Genomic DNA, 16873 nt, shown 5'->3' with positions numbered 1-16873 from the left:
CCAACCTGCAAATGTACTGCTCATTTTAAAAAAAAAAAAAAAAAAAAAAAAAGGGGGGGGGGGAAAGTTAATGGCACACTCGATCATGGTATCACACAGAGTCAGCTAAACTTCAGGGGGGTATCGATATGTCACGTTATGAAACACAAACCATTGTGAATTTATTTCACCTTCTTTGGCTCCCTTGCAGTGAAATTCTGTGTCCTGCTCACTGCTGGTGGTGTGACACGGTATCTGCAGCCCAAGCAGGTTGCACAGGGACTCCAGCTTCTCCAGGATGGGGGTGCATCCTTAAATGCTATTTGTGAAGGTTTGCTGTGTCTGTCAGCACAGCCTCAAGAATGTGAGGAGATACTAGGAAAGTGGGCATTACATGATGAGAGCTGGACAGGGCTGTAGGAGAGCATCAACCCAGCAGGAGGACCAATATCTGCTCCTTTGTGGAAGGAGGAGCAGAGGAACACTGTCAGAGCTCTACAAAATGACTTCCAGCATGTTTCTGACAAAACTGTCAGAGTCAGACTCCTTGAGTGAGGCACCAGGGCCTCACATCCTTTAGTGGGACCGACACCCGGAGCCCAGCACCGTGGAGCTCAATTGGCATTTGCTCAAGAACACCAGAACAGGCAGATCCACCGATGGCGCCTAGAGCCGGTTCACACCGAGCACATGTCACAAATGCCACATTGTCTGCAGACGTTTTGATATCTGTGGTAATGCGTCAGATTGACCCCGTCCCTGACCGCAGAGATCTAAGTTGCAACACCGAATTGCCAGAGTTCATTCTTGAAGGACTTTGACACGATTTCATATGTGTGCCAGTGTGTAGCTGATATTCTTTGAAAACAGAGGTTGACTGACTGTGAGTGGATAGACGATCTTCTGGTTATGTTCCATTTAGCTGTTTTCAGTCCCTTGCCTCAGGTGAAATTGGCTGCCTTCAGTGTTAGCTCACCTTTTGTGCTATTCTGTGTTGACTGGCTTGCTTATATCTAGACCTGCAAAGTTTATTGAGCACCTGAAGTGATTCCAGCATAAAATGTGCTCTGAGTTTCATCCGTGTGGAGCAAAATAAGATTTGTATATAAAGTGTGGATTTTTTTTCTTTCATAAGAGGTGATTAAATTATTTGTTCATCTCTTCTGATTCTTTTTAACTTTTATGGTAAAAACTGAACATGGTCCAGTTCTAATATCAGCGACTCCTGGAATGTGATTATCCACACAAGTAGGCCTTATTCTGCAGCAGGAGGCCAGAGGCTTGCTTTTGTCCTGGTAACGCTTTCTCAGGGCCAATCCTCTGCTCGCCCAGTAATCACTGCAGGCTTTGCTGGGCTTTTGTGTGGTGGCTTTGCTTGGTTGCTGATTAGTGTTGTGGGAGACCGGGGGCCGATAATGAGACTGTCGAGTGGCTCCGCTGGACACTGGCCCCCTCTGATAAAAGCATCCAGGAGGCTCCAGTGCCATTGGGTGTGTGATGTGCTCTGAAGAGGGTTGAAACCAAAGTTAACTTGCCCCTTTGACGACGTGGCTACCTCCTGCGGTGATGTGTCAACACACAGCCTCTGAAACATGCTGCTGGGCTTTGTGTGCCACAGCCAAACCAGCTGGTGTTTAATAACCAGCCAGGGGAGTCTCTGCTGGTGGCCATTATTGTCTTGACATGCAGTGACACCAAATTTTAACCAGAGCAGCAAAGTAACTGTTTGATCCAGCAGCCACAGTGGCCGATAAGCCTCCCAAAGTCCACTTCAGAGTAGCAGCTACACATAATGGCTGCTCACACGGGCTGGTGGATCGACTTTAATAACATAAAGTCATTGGATTTTATGTGGCCTCGAGTATTTTTGTTCTTTATGTTTCTCTAAAGGTTTTCGAGTTGTGGTGGAGAACATTTTTATGTAAACAAAATTATTATTATTATTATTATTATTATTATTAATGAAGATTAGCTTTATGTCCACTTTAAAGTAAACTCTGTAACCTCAGAAATGGCCCAGATGCTAAATTGTCATTAAGGTTATTGTCAGGTGAATTCTGTGGTACATGTGATAGATGGCAACTTCACACTGATGGTTTGAGACCTGATGGTAATGAAGAACTCTCTGAACTTGCATTGTTTCTAATGGCAAAGCTGGGGCGACTCCTGTGGCTGGGAAAAGACTCAAGGTAGTCTATTGGGAAAATAGCCCCAGGCTTTTTTAAATCACCATTACACTTTCGATGTCTGCAAATCCACTATGGTCTGCTTGGGTCCCAGTGACGTAATTTGCCATCTGGTGGTTAGCATGAGAGTTCATCATGACGTCCATGTTCTTGCCAGTTTTTTGTGACCACATGAAGCTCCCAGGCTTCTGACTTCAAGCAGACTTTAAAGACATATAACAAGAATGACTGCTCAGCCGTCCACAGTCAGAACCTGCCCCCCGTGATGGAAACGGTTGTTTTTCTCAAAAATACATTTACTCCTTATTGAGTAAGTTATTCCTTGTAAGCACGAACTATAATAAAAAAGAACCCACTGAGGTTGCAGAGGCTGTGTGACATAGCCAGAGCAACCGGTGGTATAATCGTGAAACAAAAAGAAGAACTTAAAACAAACTAGTGAAAATCACGTAAAAACAGATCATTTGAAGTTCATCTACTTATGTAGTGGTAAGCTAATGGTATGATTGCAGTTCTGGCTGGATTTTAACCAGAGCGTCACAAATCTGCTTGAAACTGTCAGTAACAAGTTTTACTCTAATTTTTCTACCAGTTATTTTGGGCTTGACAAATTAGTGCAGATTTTGGTGGATAATGTATGATTTACATATTTAAATATAACATTTTGTGGCATCTTTGCTTGATGTATTGGTGAATGTATAAATTACCAGGTCCTCGTGATTCTGCATGTATGTCTGTCCCAGTAAAATGCTCTTATTCTGATTCCAGCCATGTCGCAGTCATTTGTCTGTTTTTTCTTCTGAAATTACCTCTCGGTTTGTGGAGCAGCAGCAGGAGCAGGTCGCTAAAGTTTTGTCCAACTAATAGAAAAGTTACTGTCCTCCTTCTGGGATCTGAGTCAACTAGTCGCTGAACTAATTGAAGCGATGTGGAGAGAGACGTTTAGTTGTTTAGCGCGCTTGTAATCCCTGCATTAATACAGTGGACGCAGCGCGTTTTAAGGATTTAAAGCGTAATCCTTTGTTGGCTTTTGTCCGGCGCAGACTGGAAGTCTATACACTTTCAGATCATTGTTAATTAAGGAGATTGACAGGTGTCCACTTGTAATTCTCTCTTTTGAATCATCACTGGTGATGGGGGGGAGGCCAGAGGGTTGTGGAGTTATAATTGGAGCCCAACTGGGTGGTCCACTTAAAGTTTGTTGGTGGAGGAGATAATCAAACATGAAAACTGAATGACAAAAACAAAATAAGAATGTGTCAGCAGCAGTCTGCCTGCTTGCTGCTAATTGTGTGTTTTACTGCTTTTTGCTGTGGTCAGCAGAGAACGACTGCAGGATTTCCCACTTGCCTTTAGTTGATCAGGTGATTCTGATTAATTTGTTTGTTTGTTTTTTATCTGCATCAGTTGGCTGGAGATCTTATCAGCATCCCAAACTCAGGATTTCTATCTGATTGCCAGACGTCCCCCAGTATTGTCAGGCAGATTTTATTTATTCTACTAATCCAACAGGAAGTTTTCAGTGGCCGATTATTGTCCTGTTGTGATCCTAAAGTGGGTACTAACATGTCTGGAGTTCAAATTAGTGTCATTTTAAACATTTGAGGTGCTTTGAAGTTAAACTTTAAACACAATAATTAAAACTAGCAAAAAGAGTCTGGTTTGGTGCTGCTCAGAGCTTTGCAGACCCACATCTATATGTTGGAAAAAGATGTGCAGAAGATGGTAACGCCAGCTACTCGCATGTAGCTTTGCCCCAGTGCAGTGTCATAATCTTTTTTGCAATGTTTGATTTTTGAGTGTTTTCCTCTTTGTCTTTATCTCCGCTGATTCCTTTCTCCTGTATTTTTCAAGCCAACCTTTGAACCAATGACCGTGTCAATACTTTGAGGCTACATTCTCTTGGCTTTTCGAAGCCTCTCCATTGGCCTTATTCCCATAATTCCTCACTCTGTTTAGCCAAAGAGCTACAGAAACTGATGCTAATGTCCACGTAAGATTTTAAGTTAATCTCTCCATCACACTGTGATTGACTCGGCGGTGTTTTAAACTACATGCTGATGTCAGCATGTTAGTGTGGTCACAGTGACGGCACTATTGAATGCTGACATTGGCCAATTAGCATTAAAACTAAACTTATAGAAGATATTGGAGAGAATGCCTTCTGCTTATGAGACCTTATGACTGGACTTAGTCTTTCAGGTCATCTGAAAATTGAGGTCGACTTGTCATGTGGTTTGTATTGCTGAAAACTAATTTTAATAGGTTCACTTTTCCTTCGTCTTTCTCGGTTGTCTTTGTCTTTGTTTACATCTTATATGTGTATAAAAGTGTGTTTGTTGGATGGTGTGACTCTGCGTCTGTATGCTGGAACATGTCTACTTAATGTGTGGTTTGAATCTAACTGTGAAGCCCTTTGTAAATGTGTTTTCAAAAGTGTTTTACAAGTTGTTGTTGTTATGAATATTATTATTGCTATTGTTATTACTGTTATGTCGTAAACCAGAGAAACCTATTACTGTCTAGTTTGTTATATGTAACTTGTACCAAGAAGTGTAAAGAGGACTAAAGGAAAACAGTTTAAGACATAGTTGCCATCACACATTTTATTTCCTTTTAAATTAGCCTCAATAAAGCCCAAAAATGAAATGTACTGCTGTTAGGGGATAAACTGCATCACTTTCATAGCTCAGAGTGTTTCAGGGGTTCTACAGAGAAAACATGCACCAAAAATGTCAGGGTCCACCAACATCCTCCTCCAACAGATCCTCACTTTGCTCCTGGGATGTGTGAAGTATTAACAGTAGCTTAGGTTTTTGTCACCCACCAATGAGGTTTTAGCCAAATTCATATCAACAACGTTGTATCAAACCCATACGTTTTTAAGTTTTAGCATCATTTATTCAAATGCAGTAGGTATTTTGTGCTGATTGCATGCTCAGAAAAACAGGAAGGCTTCTTTCAAACAAGGTTAACACAGGTTCGCCGTCTTTACGATGCAGACTGAGCATGTCAAATTATTAATGCAGGTGTTCGGTCTCATCACTGAGCCTGTTTATGAACAAATATTAATGCCCCCACTCTCATCTAATACCCACACTCTTCCACCCAGACACTCCTGCGAACTCATCCCAGTCCATAATTTTTTCTTTACTCCGACTTTAAAGCTTCCAGGTTTGTAAACGTGAGCCTCTGGGTCCTTTTTCACAGCACCCTTCACCCACCCCGGGGCTGAGCCACTCAGCAGGCCTGCCCCTATAAACAAACAGCCCCACGGCTCGCAGCTGGCCATCGCCTTGGCAACAGTGAATCTGGAAGAAGCCGTTCCCTTTTTTTTTTTTAATTTTTTTTTTAAAGTGTGTCTTTGTGAAGGGCTTGCAGCGATGGAACCAGGGTACTTGAGGCGTCGACAATGCTGCCGGCTGAATGCTTATTTCATTTTCTGAACAAAAAATGCAAATGTGGTGCTCCCACTCCCTCCTCGCATGCGTCTCCCCGCTCCCCTCTTCCAGAGCCCAGTGTGATTCGACGTTTGTAAAATCCTAATTTTATCATGGCAACTGATTCGTTCTGTGTGCAGTGCAGAAATGAAGGAGTTGGTGTTTTTTTTCTTTTTTTGGTTAAATTCTGTTTCTTTATTTTGTTTTTTTTAATCTCTGGGGATTAAGCAGGCATCAGGCGGGTTAATTAGTATCCACGTTTAATGTCAAAGCCTTCTGCGTTTGGCTTTTAAACAGTCAAACTGAAGGATTCTCTCAGGTTTCATAAGAGTTTAACTCAGTGAAAGTCGCCCGTTGATGTGAATCTGACACATTTTATCATTTAAACTGAATCACAAAAGCACACCAAACACCACCTCCTCGCTGCTTAGTTGTACGTTGAGTTAAAGGCCTTCAGATGCAGCTCACTGAAGCTCCGTGCTTCTTAAAAAGATTTGAGCAGAACCACTCACAAGCACGTCTTTTGTTCCCTGCAGATTCCAGGCAGAACAGTCTGATGGGAGCGCCTCCTTCCTTCCACCAGCCCCAGTTTCCAAGGTGAGTGTGCTCTTTGTGAACCTGCATTAACTGGTTTTCGTGGGAAGTAAAGTTCGCACTTAACATGCTAACTTTACCTGTGTCGATGGATACGAGCAGCTTTTTGTGGTGGTTTGTCCTGGACTTTGTCCTCCACTCGTCTCTAATGCTCCTCAGATTTGTGTGTTTTATTGGTGTGAGTCATGTGTGAATTAAACATGTCCAGGCCTGTGTGGTCTCCACATTTCCAGCCTTTCCGCTCTGCCTTCCCTCCGTTGGGGGGCTCCGTCCGAATTAAGATTTTTTCTTGTCGCTCTAAAACAAATTTCTCTCGAGGAGGTTTGTGCAACTTAATGAGGCATCACTAATGCTGTTGGCGACCGCGGCGTTTCCCTGCGCCTCGGCCTGGCCCGCACAGACTGGCTATTGATTCTGGCTCCAGACCTCTCCAAAGTCCTAATCAGGTTCTCTCGTTCAACTTTTCAGGCCTATTGTGGCTCCGTGTCACCTCAGGTCAGTAGTTATTAGCGGCGACTGAAAACAGTTTCTTTAACTACTCAGGACAGGACCAAATGAAATGCAGGAGGAACTTGGAGAGAGGGGATTATGGATTCCAGCGCTCGGTTAAGTCCGCCGCTGGCCAGAGTGTGACATGGTTCAGTAATGAGGGATGGGGCTGCCGCTCTGTTTCTGCTCTCTTCATTGTTCGTCAGAAGAGACTTTAATATCGCCGCTGGATCGGCACATTGTCCGGTGGTCGTTTGGAGGGCCGCAGCGTACTGGCTCTGCACTCGGTCCCGCAGACGCAGCGCGGCCGCCTCAATTCAGGAGTGAGGGCGACTCGGGCCATATGGGAATATGGTTCATTTCATGTGTATCGATGCTAAGTCGTCTCTGAGGAGAGGCCGTTTTGACTCTTTGACAGCTCGATCCCTCGGTAAACTCAAGTCGATGGGGATTTTAAGGAGGCCACTTCAAAGCAGAATTGAAAACTGACTTTTTGGATCAGTCGGGTGGAAATTCTCCAAACATGAATTAATCTTAACTTCTTAAGTTTATGAAGTTGGTCAAAGCCAAATTATTTTTTTTCTCCTTATTTTAATGAATAAAAGATTCAGACTGCTGCAAAGAATACACAGGTTGTCCTTTTGTGGTTTTCATTTATTGCTTTAATCAAACAATGTGCAGATAAAACAGGTTCTCGATCAGTAAGTGAAAAATGGACTAAAATGTCCTGCTTCTCGTCTTTTTGTCTGCAGGTTCACACAAATACACGTTTACTAATAAAAGGTTTTAAACTGTTCAGAAGGTTTTGTCAGAATTTGAAGCCCACAGCGATGCTGCTTTTACTCCCTCCACACTTTTGTAAATTGTAAAGCCACTGCATCATTCAGCTATTTATGGAACAGGACGGCTCGGCGCTCTGATTCAGGAGGCCAAACCAGCAGGAAATTAGAGTCCGTGTTAACCCAGTGCACATACAGCGGTGACTGATTTTAGACTGCTGTAATTAGTGAGCGTAAGTGGACGGCTATCAGCCGAACAGCTGAAAATAAGTCGTAATAATTCTGTGGATTCTTTTTTAATTTAACTCGTGATTTTAGGCTGTTTTGTTAATATGATATAAAACCCAGTGGTTGAAGCTCATGTAAAAAAAAAAAAAAAAAAAAAAAAAAAAAAATTCTTAAAAGTACTTTAAACACAGCACATCTTGAGTTTAAATACTATAATAAAATAGTATATTTTCGTTTATGTCTATCACACAACTTTGGTCGTAAATTTAATTTAATGTGGTATTAAAGGGTATTTAAATATTACGTTTACTGCTTTTTTGTTATGTAAAAACAAAAAACATAATGTGTTTAAAAGCCCCAAGAAAGGAAAGAAAACAATGAAAATGAGTCTGTTTAATTCGTTATGATTGCTTATTCTTGTCTAGTTAATGAGTTCAAATTCTTTTGTGTGACGTTACTATAATATTGAAGTTTGGGGTATTTAATATACAGGAAAATATTACAAATGTTCTGCTGAAGTTGCCGAAAAAGAACAATTTCTGCTATGAAACTTGATTAATGAAAATCTTACAAATAAGGAAGTGGAGTGTTTGTTCACTGTATTCAAAAAGTTTTAAGAAAAACTTATCATTATTATTATTATTGTCATTATTATTCTTGTTATTATTATATTCTTTCCTTTTTGTCCAAATTAGGAAAAAAAAACTGTCTTATTAAACAAAAATGATATAAAATGTGTTAATAGGGATGCACTGATCATGATATTGGTGATTTTTAAATTGTGATTAAATGTCATCTTCTCCTGCCAAACATTCTGTTTATTTTAGTTTATGACTCTTCATTATAACAAAAAACTGAACACTTGAAAGTTTTCCATCTCTTTCACGTCATTTTTTAAACTTTTTAAACTTTTAAAATTCTGAATGTAATTAAACCGTCAGGTGAATATTTCTGCCTTCCAACACTGGCTAGAGGCAGATATTTGTTTTATCTGTGCATCTGTGTTTTTAAAGGAGTCCTTATTGTTACCTGTGGGAAAGTATTTCTACATTTCTAACCTCAGGTGTCTCTTACTCATTGTGTTGGAGTTTTTAAAGTTTGACGTGCAGATTTGACGTGTCTCCAGGCAGCAGCAGCAGTACAGGGGCGGGGGTCACGGCTGGGATCGGGCCATGCAGACGCAGCAGTCGGCGTATCAGCAAAACTGGAACCGTGGCGGAGGCTCGGGGCCGGGCGGCTACCAGCAGCAGCAGCAGCAGCAGCAGCAGCAGCACTACGATCGCCGTAGAGACGACTGGCACGATCGCAGAGATAACCGGGGGCAGCACCATCAGGTAAATGCGACGTTTCCACGCACACCAATTTGTTTATGACAAGTGGAGGGCAGGGCTAAAACTTCCATCTTCACTTGATTTTGGCTTGTTTTTATTTGGTAAAGTTAAAGTGAGGCTTAAACTGTTTCTGGGCAGATCTGTGAAGCAGATGCAGAAGAAAGAGTCTGATTGGTTGTTGCTCAGTTGCTTCAGATTGAAATCAGGAATCTTTTTGCTCTTTGGGTCAGTTTTTTTTTTTGTTTTTTTGTTTTTGTTTTTTGTTTTTTTTGTAAAATATTTAATTATAATTTTTATAACACTTTTAAGTATTTTAATTTTAATTATATATTTTTGAATTTTGAAATACTTCATATTACTGTTGGAGGTGTTTTTGTGCCCGATTCAGTGTTTTGAAAAAAAAGTACTGTGTGAACTGTAAAACCCAGAAACACTCAAATATCAGCAGACAAAACATAAAAACTCAATACGAATTTATGAGAAGCTGAAACTTAAAGAATTAAGAAATTATCAAAATGCTTAATTTTATAGAGTGAAATTATTTTTTTCTAGAAATATTAATCATTCGGATTAACTGATCAGAATTTAACCAAATCAGAAATTTCAGAATTTCTGTTTTGGTAACTTTTGATTCTTATCAGACAATAAAAGTTTCTTTCTGAAGCATTTTAAGTGAACACTTAAGCAACTCTTCTCTGATTGGCCAACAGAGTTTGATAGAAATTCTAACCGGAAACTTTAAATAGTTTCAGTAAAGAGTTGTTTTTACAGTATAATAGTTTTATACATGTCAGCACGCTTTTATTCTGAAAGGAAAGCATGGAGACTGCAGAGTTTTCTGGCGTTATTTTAAAACCAGAGCCAGAGAAAGTTCAGTGTGTAAAATTTGGAAAAGTAAAGAGAATTTTTTTTGGCTCAGTTTATCTGTGGGTCTGATGTGTTAAAATATCAGATCACACACATTCCAACAAGTGTGCTTCGTTTTACTGAAAGTTATGGATTTATTTTTGTTATTTTTTTAAACAGGAAGACTTTATTTATTTTATTTACTTTATTTATGTGTTAATCTAAATTATTTCCTCAGTTAAAAATTATTTCAGTGAGATTTCATTTGATTTTAGCGTTTAGTAAAACAAGAAAAAAATGTGACAGATGTTAAAATTCTTAAGCTTGTGGCCAAGACTTGCACTGCTCGTGCTAAATGCGTGGACTAATTAAGAATAAAACCCTCAGTGTCATCTTGTCTTTATATCAATATAACTTAAAAAAAAAATCTGACCATCCACCATGTAGACTGTTTTAATACAAACAAAAAACAATTAAATTTTTACAGAGAAAATCTTTGTATTAACCAGTTTTTATGTTGTTCTATTATATGCTATACTTTTATTGTGAAGCACTTTGGGATATTTACCAGTGAAAAGTGTTCTGTGAATACATTTTACTTACTTAAATCTTTTAATACTGTTTTAATAGTGTTGTGCTTGTTAAAGTTATTCCTTTGACCTGATGCATATTTATTGTTGTAAAGCTGTAATCTTATTTTAAACCTCTGTCTCTATTTCAGGGCTACAGCTCCGGCAGAGGTTACCCTCTCCCTCCTCCATCCAGAAGATACAACTGGAACTAAACTCTTAATGATGTTGGGATTTTATGGAATGGGGAACTGTTTTTAGGGGAACAATGTCAACATCTAGCTTTTTTTTTTTTTGTCCACATTTCATATTATTGTCTTGTACAAGGATTTTTTTCCTTTATTGTACTACTTTGGGGAAAAAAAGTGTGTTATGTAATCTCTGATTTTTATGATGAAGCCTCTTAAACTTGTAAAATACAAGTGAGTGAAGGACAAAGTGTCCCGCTGTGATTATTTTTGAGAGGAACCTCTCCAACTTGGCTCATGTATTTCAAAAGTGAAAATAAATTCTTCTCAGTGATGTTGGTATATTTGTCTGAGCAGAAATCCCTTTTTTCACGAGTTAAAAATAATAAATAAACCCATTTAAATTTAGTTTAAATATTGAAGGTAAAGTCACTTATTTAAAAAAACATAACTGACCTACGGTAGATTTTTGGTGAATATTTTGGGATATTTAAAGGTGGACATTTGATAGAAATCCGTTCCATGTCCAAGTAAATGCTGTCCTGTTGGTAATTAGAGCTGTATTGATGGAAATGCGTTAGAAAAATAAAAAGGTCCAAAATGAAAATATGATTTATTCAATACTGTAAACAAACGAAAATCAGCTTTAACAAAGGATCTCTGATGACGTGCCTCAGTTCGGTTTTTGTCTTTATGAGCTGCTTCTATTGCTCCACTTTGTTGAACCTGCAATAATTTAATTTGTTCTGGAAATGAAAAAAAAAAACGTGAGAGGCGCCGGAAGCTGTGCCTCATCCTGAAGCTCCTTAAATTAAAGTTTCTCTGCGTTCAGTCTCAGTCACGTCTGGCAAATACAAAAAAAAGAGAGAGAAAAGACTTAAATGTTTCGTTTAGAAACGGGAGAAGAAAACGCGCCATCATCAAGAGTCAGCGCGAGCCCGAGGCTCGAATTTACAGTTTGAGTTGTGCACTTTTTATTGCTCAAAGCCGCCTTTGAGTCACTGCGTGTGCAGAAGGAGCCGAACCTTTACGCACGGAAGGAAAACAAAAAGATTGGCGCGTGTCCTGCAGAAAACTCCACTCGGAATGATGCCCTCCTCTCGGCATCACTACCAAGTTCTGCCGTACAGTAAGTTGGAGCCGATCATGCTGTTGGTGTACTCAATAAGCGCCGCGTCCGTCTGCGTCATGTTGATCTGCCCGTGCAGTCCCAGCGGCGGGCTGGGGGACAAATCCTCCAGCTCCTCAGTGGAGGACAGCTGGTTCACCTGCGGCTGCTGCGCGCTCTCCGCCATGGCATCCCCCACGCTGCTCTGCCTGTTCCCGTTGTGGTTCGACCCACTCGAGTCGGTCCGGCAGCCCTTAGAGTTCTTGGAGAGGACCGGGGACACAGACGAAGCCCTGCGTGTTGCTCCGCACAAGCCGCCGCCACCGCCTCCTCCGCCGCCTTCCTGCTGGAGCTGTTGCGCGGCCTTGTCCTTGGCCTGCCGCTTCAGCTTATAGCGGTGGTTCTGGAACCAGATCTTCACCTGGTTCGGGGTGAGGTGGATGAGTCCGGCCAGGTGCTCTCTCTCCGGGGCAGACAGGTACTTCTGCTGCTTAAAGCGTCGCTCCAGCTCGTACACCTGCGCCTGCGAGAAGAGCACGCGTCGCTTCCTGCGCGGTGCCGCGTGCAGCGTCACCATAGACTTGGCGGTGGAGTCCATCCCGGCCAGACTGCCCACCATCCCGGGCATATTCATCCCCGCGGAGGGGCCCATGAATCTGGAAACTTTGAGAAATCACAATCAGAGTTTGGCTTTAAAAACAAAGAATAATAATAATTAACTAAACTAGTTTAGAGAGGAAAAGTGAAAACGGTAGAAAAAAATTAAAATGTTAAATTACCCCCAAAGTCTTCTGTAAAAATAGGAAAAGTTTGTTGTTGTTGTTGTTGTTGTTGTTCTTCAATAATGAATCATATTGTAAGATTTTAATCTTTTAAACCAGACCGACAGGTGCGAGAGTCTAATGGGATAAATCAGTGAGTTAACTTTAAAAGATCAAACATGTTGACGTTAATTTAAAGACATTAAAATGCAGTTAATCCGGATTCAATTTGTTTAGGAGCAACAAACAAACGTTTCATAAAACATAAATCTTTTTAAATCCTTCATATCGTTTGGAAGAGGAAGCCGGATTATTGTAACATGTCTAATAATCATAATAAAGTGACTTAACTCTAACAATCGCTTCAGTCTAACTCAGGCTCGCCTCTCCGGGCCGGGGACACTCTTACTTGTCGGGTATCGGGGCTCCGGGTTGCTGTACCACGCCGCCGCTGCCGCCCCTCCGCCTCTCACCGTCTCCTGGTAGGACGGCAGGTCTCCGACGTTCCCGATGCCGCCGTTGCAGAACCCTCCGACGGCTCCGGAGAACTGCGGTACCCCGTGGGGCACGTGGTAGGGCCCGCCGGGAGCCAGAGCGGCTGCTGCTGCTGCGCTGGCCGAGCCTGATGAAGAGGAGGAGGAGGATGAAGAAGAGGACGAGGACAGGTGGTGGTGGTGGTGATGATGGTGATGGTGGTGGAGGTGAGGCGGCTGCTGCTGATGGTGCGCCTGCTGCTGATGCTGCATACCGGGCTGCGAGACCTGCGGCTGCCGGTATCCTCCCAGCGGGGATCCGAGGCTCCCCGCTGCGGGGTCCATCACTCCGAACCTGCGGTAGCTGTCCTCCATCGGGCTCAAGATGTCTGTGACTGAGAAGGGAGTGGAGTGCTTTGGGCTCAAGGACATGGTGCGGCCACCCCGTGCCCTCCTGCTGCGTGCGGCTGGATGTGCTCGGTTCTCTCTGGCGGCTCTCTGCCTGCGTCCCCCTCCCTCCCACCGGCTTCTTGCTTCTTCTGTGTCGCTGGGAAAAAGTCCAGCTGATCGGCAGCAGGAGGAGACCAGTTGCCCTTATCCCGCTGGACCCACATGGAGGGGCGGAGCGACGCGGACACAGCAGCCAACAATGGTAATTGACATTAGAGGTAAGCAGAGAAAATGGTTCAGACCTGCTGCTGCTGCGGATTCTGTTTCCGAGGCTGGATAGAGTCAAAGCCCAAATTCCTCCAAACATCAAAATCATCACCTGATTTACCACGGCACATATTTACCCGGAGAAGAAGAAGAAAAAGAGCGGCCACCTGTCAGAGTTCTCACAGCGGCTCTTTATTGGAACTGAATTTGATGTTTTTTCATTTAAAGTGACCATAAATGTGCCCCATCCCCCCCCCCCCCCACCCCTCAACGTGTGACACCTGCAGCTCTTTCGCGGTTTTCTTCTGTTATTGCGCGCGAGGAACAGTGCGCAGGTCTATTATCTCAGTTTCATCTTCCAGTTACGCGCGAGTGGATCTGAGAGTCGGTGACACTTCCACGCGCGGTTACCGCTTCGGGTTCAAACCACAGCTTTAATCTGACTGCGAGTTTAATCTGCGCGTGTTTTAATCCCGTGTATTTCCCGCTCTCTACATGAATTTTGCGCACGAGCTAATCTGCTCCCTTTGCTCACTCTGTGCGTTACAAAAGTTCACAAAAATAAACCGAGCTAAACTTTTGTTTCTGGATTTTTTTTTATGTGTAACTTCTCCTATAAACGAATATTAAGAAGCTATTAAATCAACCAAAATCATAATTATTCAGACTGTATTTATTGTCAAGTGTTTATGATGTAAAAATCTTTGTTTCACTGTCTTTAATCAAACAGTCTTTGAATGTAAATAATTTATCCAATTATTGTTTTATTTGCTCAATTTGCAGGTTTGCTTGTTTATCCTTTTTTATGACATAATACATCCCAATTAAAATTTCAAAGAGTTTAAGATTAAATATTTAAGAATAGAATTATCAATGAGAGAAATGAGACTACAGAGAAGCTTTTGGCGCTTTTTGTAATTTATTTAGGAAAAACGCGAACATGAAATGGAGCTACATGCGTGTGAGCCAAAGAAGAAATGACCCAAATAAAAAAATATATTTTTACATCCAGATTAATGCTTTGAATGATTTTCAATTCTTTTTCCAGTAGAAGTGAGACTGAAGCTGAAGCTCTGACCTTCATTTTAATTCTACTTTTTCTCGTCAGAGCTGCGAGGATATCCAGACTTTTCTCCTGATCTTAAACCTCTTTAATGTTCTCACTGACCGAAAACAATCCACCTTTAAACGTGCACCTTCAGCCATCCTGTAAACAGTCCGAGGAGCCAATCACCTGCTGACCTGCAGCACCACGTCACGCCACGTCCTCTTTGGAGTTTTCACAGATCGAGGCTTCCCCGTTGCAGGAGGGATCGGAAAACAGCCGGGCCAGGACCGAGGCCGGGATCCGGAGCTTCCTCCGGGCTCAGAACTACTGCTGGCGGTAAGTGAGGTAACCCGGCGGGTGCAGAAGCACCGGAACCACCTGAAACAAGGTTCTAGTTTGAGGAGTTGGAGCTCTGCAGTGGCCTGATGGTGTCTACAGATGTTTCCAGCCCCTGTAACGTTTTATAACGAGAGACGTTATCGCTATAACTATTATTGAGTTATAGTGCTCTAATATGACATCACTACAGTAAAGTTATGTGATAATATATTTATGCATTGATACAATTACAGGCACTTAGTGATCTAATGCTCCTTTAATGACTTTAGGGGGGAAAAAACTATCACACCATCTTAATAATAGTTAAAACTTGTCACATACAGACCCTGAGTGCTTTGGCTGGTCACATATAATTAATCTGTTTTAGGTTTTACTCACTTTATTATTTCCTAAAACAGTTTTGGTTTTTTGGTTTTTAATCTTTGGTTGTTTTTTTCATCGCTGAAACTCTGAATATGTCTGAGACCTTTTATGATGCGTTTAAGGTCAACTTGGTACAATCAGATTCTTATGGTCCAGGCTCCTTTCCTGTCCGATATAATCACTGCAGTGTTGTCGTTTTAGTGACTCTGAGCCACTTTAATGATCTTCAAGTGAAAAAAGAGAAAAAATAAAAGGCTTTAAAATATTACACGCTAATATTTTAAAATGTTTATATCATTGCAGGTGTCTGACTTTTTTGTCTCGCTATTTACTTAATTTTACATGACCTAACATGTATTTCCTGGGATTTCACCAAAGCATTCAGGCCTCTGAGCTCTTCTTATTCCACTCATAGTGTATCCCGCCTGATTTTGTGGGCATTGACTTTATGGTCTCTTCAGAGACACTTTCATTACTCCCGCATGGACTTTAATTGTGTCTGTGGCTGTTTATGATGTGTTTAAGCACGTGATACGTGTATGTCTGTTAGATATTTTAAAATCCTCCAATTACTTGTTGTTAGATATATAATCTTTGCAGTATGTGCAGACTCTTGGTGAGTCTACTTTAATTACTTTATATGAAAACCTTTTCTTTTAAATACAAAATTAAATTAATAGTAATAGTTTACGCCTATGAGTCTACATACCCCGTGATGTTGTAGTAAAATTACGAGCCTCTGGTACTCAGGTTTCTCATAATGTGTCCAATTTGGTGTTTCTTGACTTTAATATTTCCTAAGAGGCTTTGTATAAGTATATTCCCAGAGGGACTTTTAATGTGTCCAAGGATATTTGTGATATGTTTAAGGTGAAAACATTTCATGCAAATTCCCAGAAAGGTCAGCCTCTAACATCGCCATACTCATGTTCTCTAATGTAAGATTTACAATGAGTTTATTTTTAATTCATTATGGCTCAAAAGTGTTTTTAGTCTTTAAACTGAATTCCTTTTATAGTGAGTGTTACAAGTAATTATACTGATGGGGTCATTTCCAAATAATAGGGACCATTATTTACTTGTTTAGTGATTCTATGCTATCTCAGTGACATAGCAAATTTTAAAAGCAGCGTTTCTTTAACTCTTTAGCATAAGATGGGAAGTGTGATATAATTATTATACAACAGGCCTCCGGTGCTCTTTGTATGTACAGTGGATCTATTTTATTGTTTATTGATGTAATCTTCACCCAAAGAGGCCTTTTGAAAATGTTATATGATAATATTCCCACGGGGACTTTGAATGCATCAATATAAAGCATTTAAATGCACTGAGAGGTCATCTAGTGTCACAGTACTCATGTTCTCTGCTCTATTATTTAGATTCCAGCTAATGTAGGTTTATTCCTTTAAATGAAATTCCTACAGGGACTTAAATGATGTATATATTACCAGTGATGCAGATCAGTTTATTACCAATAAAAGGGTCTGCGTGT

The 16873-nt window shown here is 41.2% G+C and overlaps 2 protein-coding genes across 2 annotated transcripts in view; one reads left to right on the top strand and one right to left on the bottom strand.

Moving 5' to 3' along the window:
• Nucleotides 1-10971, top strand: part of xrn2 (5'-3' exoribonuclease 2) — a 46436-nt gene extending 35465 nt beyond the window's left edge. Inside the window, exons 29-31 of the mRNA XM_040017369.1 lie at nucleotides 6142-6202; nucleotides 8822-9029; nucleotides 10594-10971. Coding sequence (XP_039873303.1) covers nucleotides 6142-6202; nucleotides 8822-9029; nucleotides 10594-10656 — 332 coding nt within the window. The 3' untranslated portion in view covers nucleotides 10657-10971. The remainder of the gene's footprint in view (nucleotides 1-6141; nucleotides 6203-8821; nucleotides 9030-10593) is intronic.
• A 310-nt stretch (nucleotides 10972-11281) lies between these two features.
• Nucleotides 11282-13621, bottom strand: nkx2.4b (NK2 homeobox 4b). Its single transcript, XM_040017371.1, has 2 exons — nucleotides 12908-13621; nucleotides 11282-12400 (listed from the first exon to the last, which is right to left on the bottom strand). Exons 1-2 carry the CDS (start codon nucleotides 13401-13403, stop codon nucleotides 11739-11741), a joined length of 1158 nt encoding a protein of 385 aa, XP_039873305.1. The 5' UTR covers nucleotides 13404-13621; the 3' UTR covers nucleotides 11282-11738.
• Between the last annotated feature and the right edge of the window lie 3252 nt (nucleotides 13622-16873).

The sequence above is a fragment of the Simochromis diagramma genome, unplaced genomic scaffold, assembly GCF_900408965.1.
Source record: "Simochromis diagramma unplaced genomic scaffold, fSimDia1.1 OVJJ01000802.1, whole genome shotgun sequence".
NCBI lineage: Eukaryota > Metazoa > Chordata > Actinopteri > Cichliformes > Cichlidae > Simochromis > Simochromis diagramma.
The sequence above is the reverse complement of the archived record's forward strand: the minus strand, read 5'-3'. Positions and strand labels throughout refer to the sequence as shown.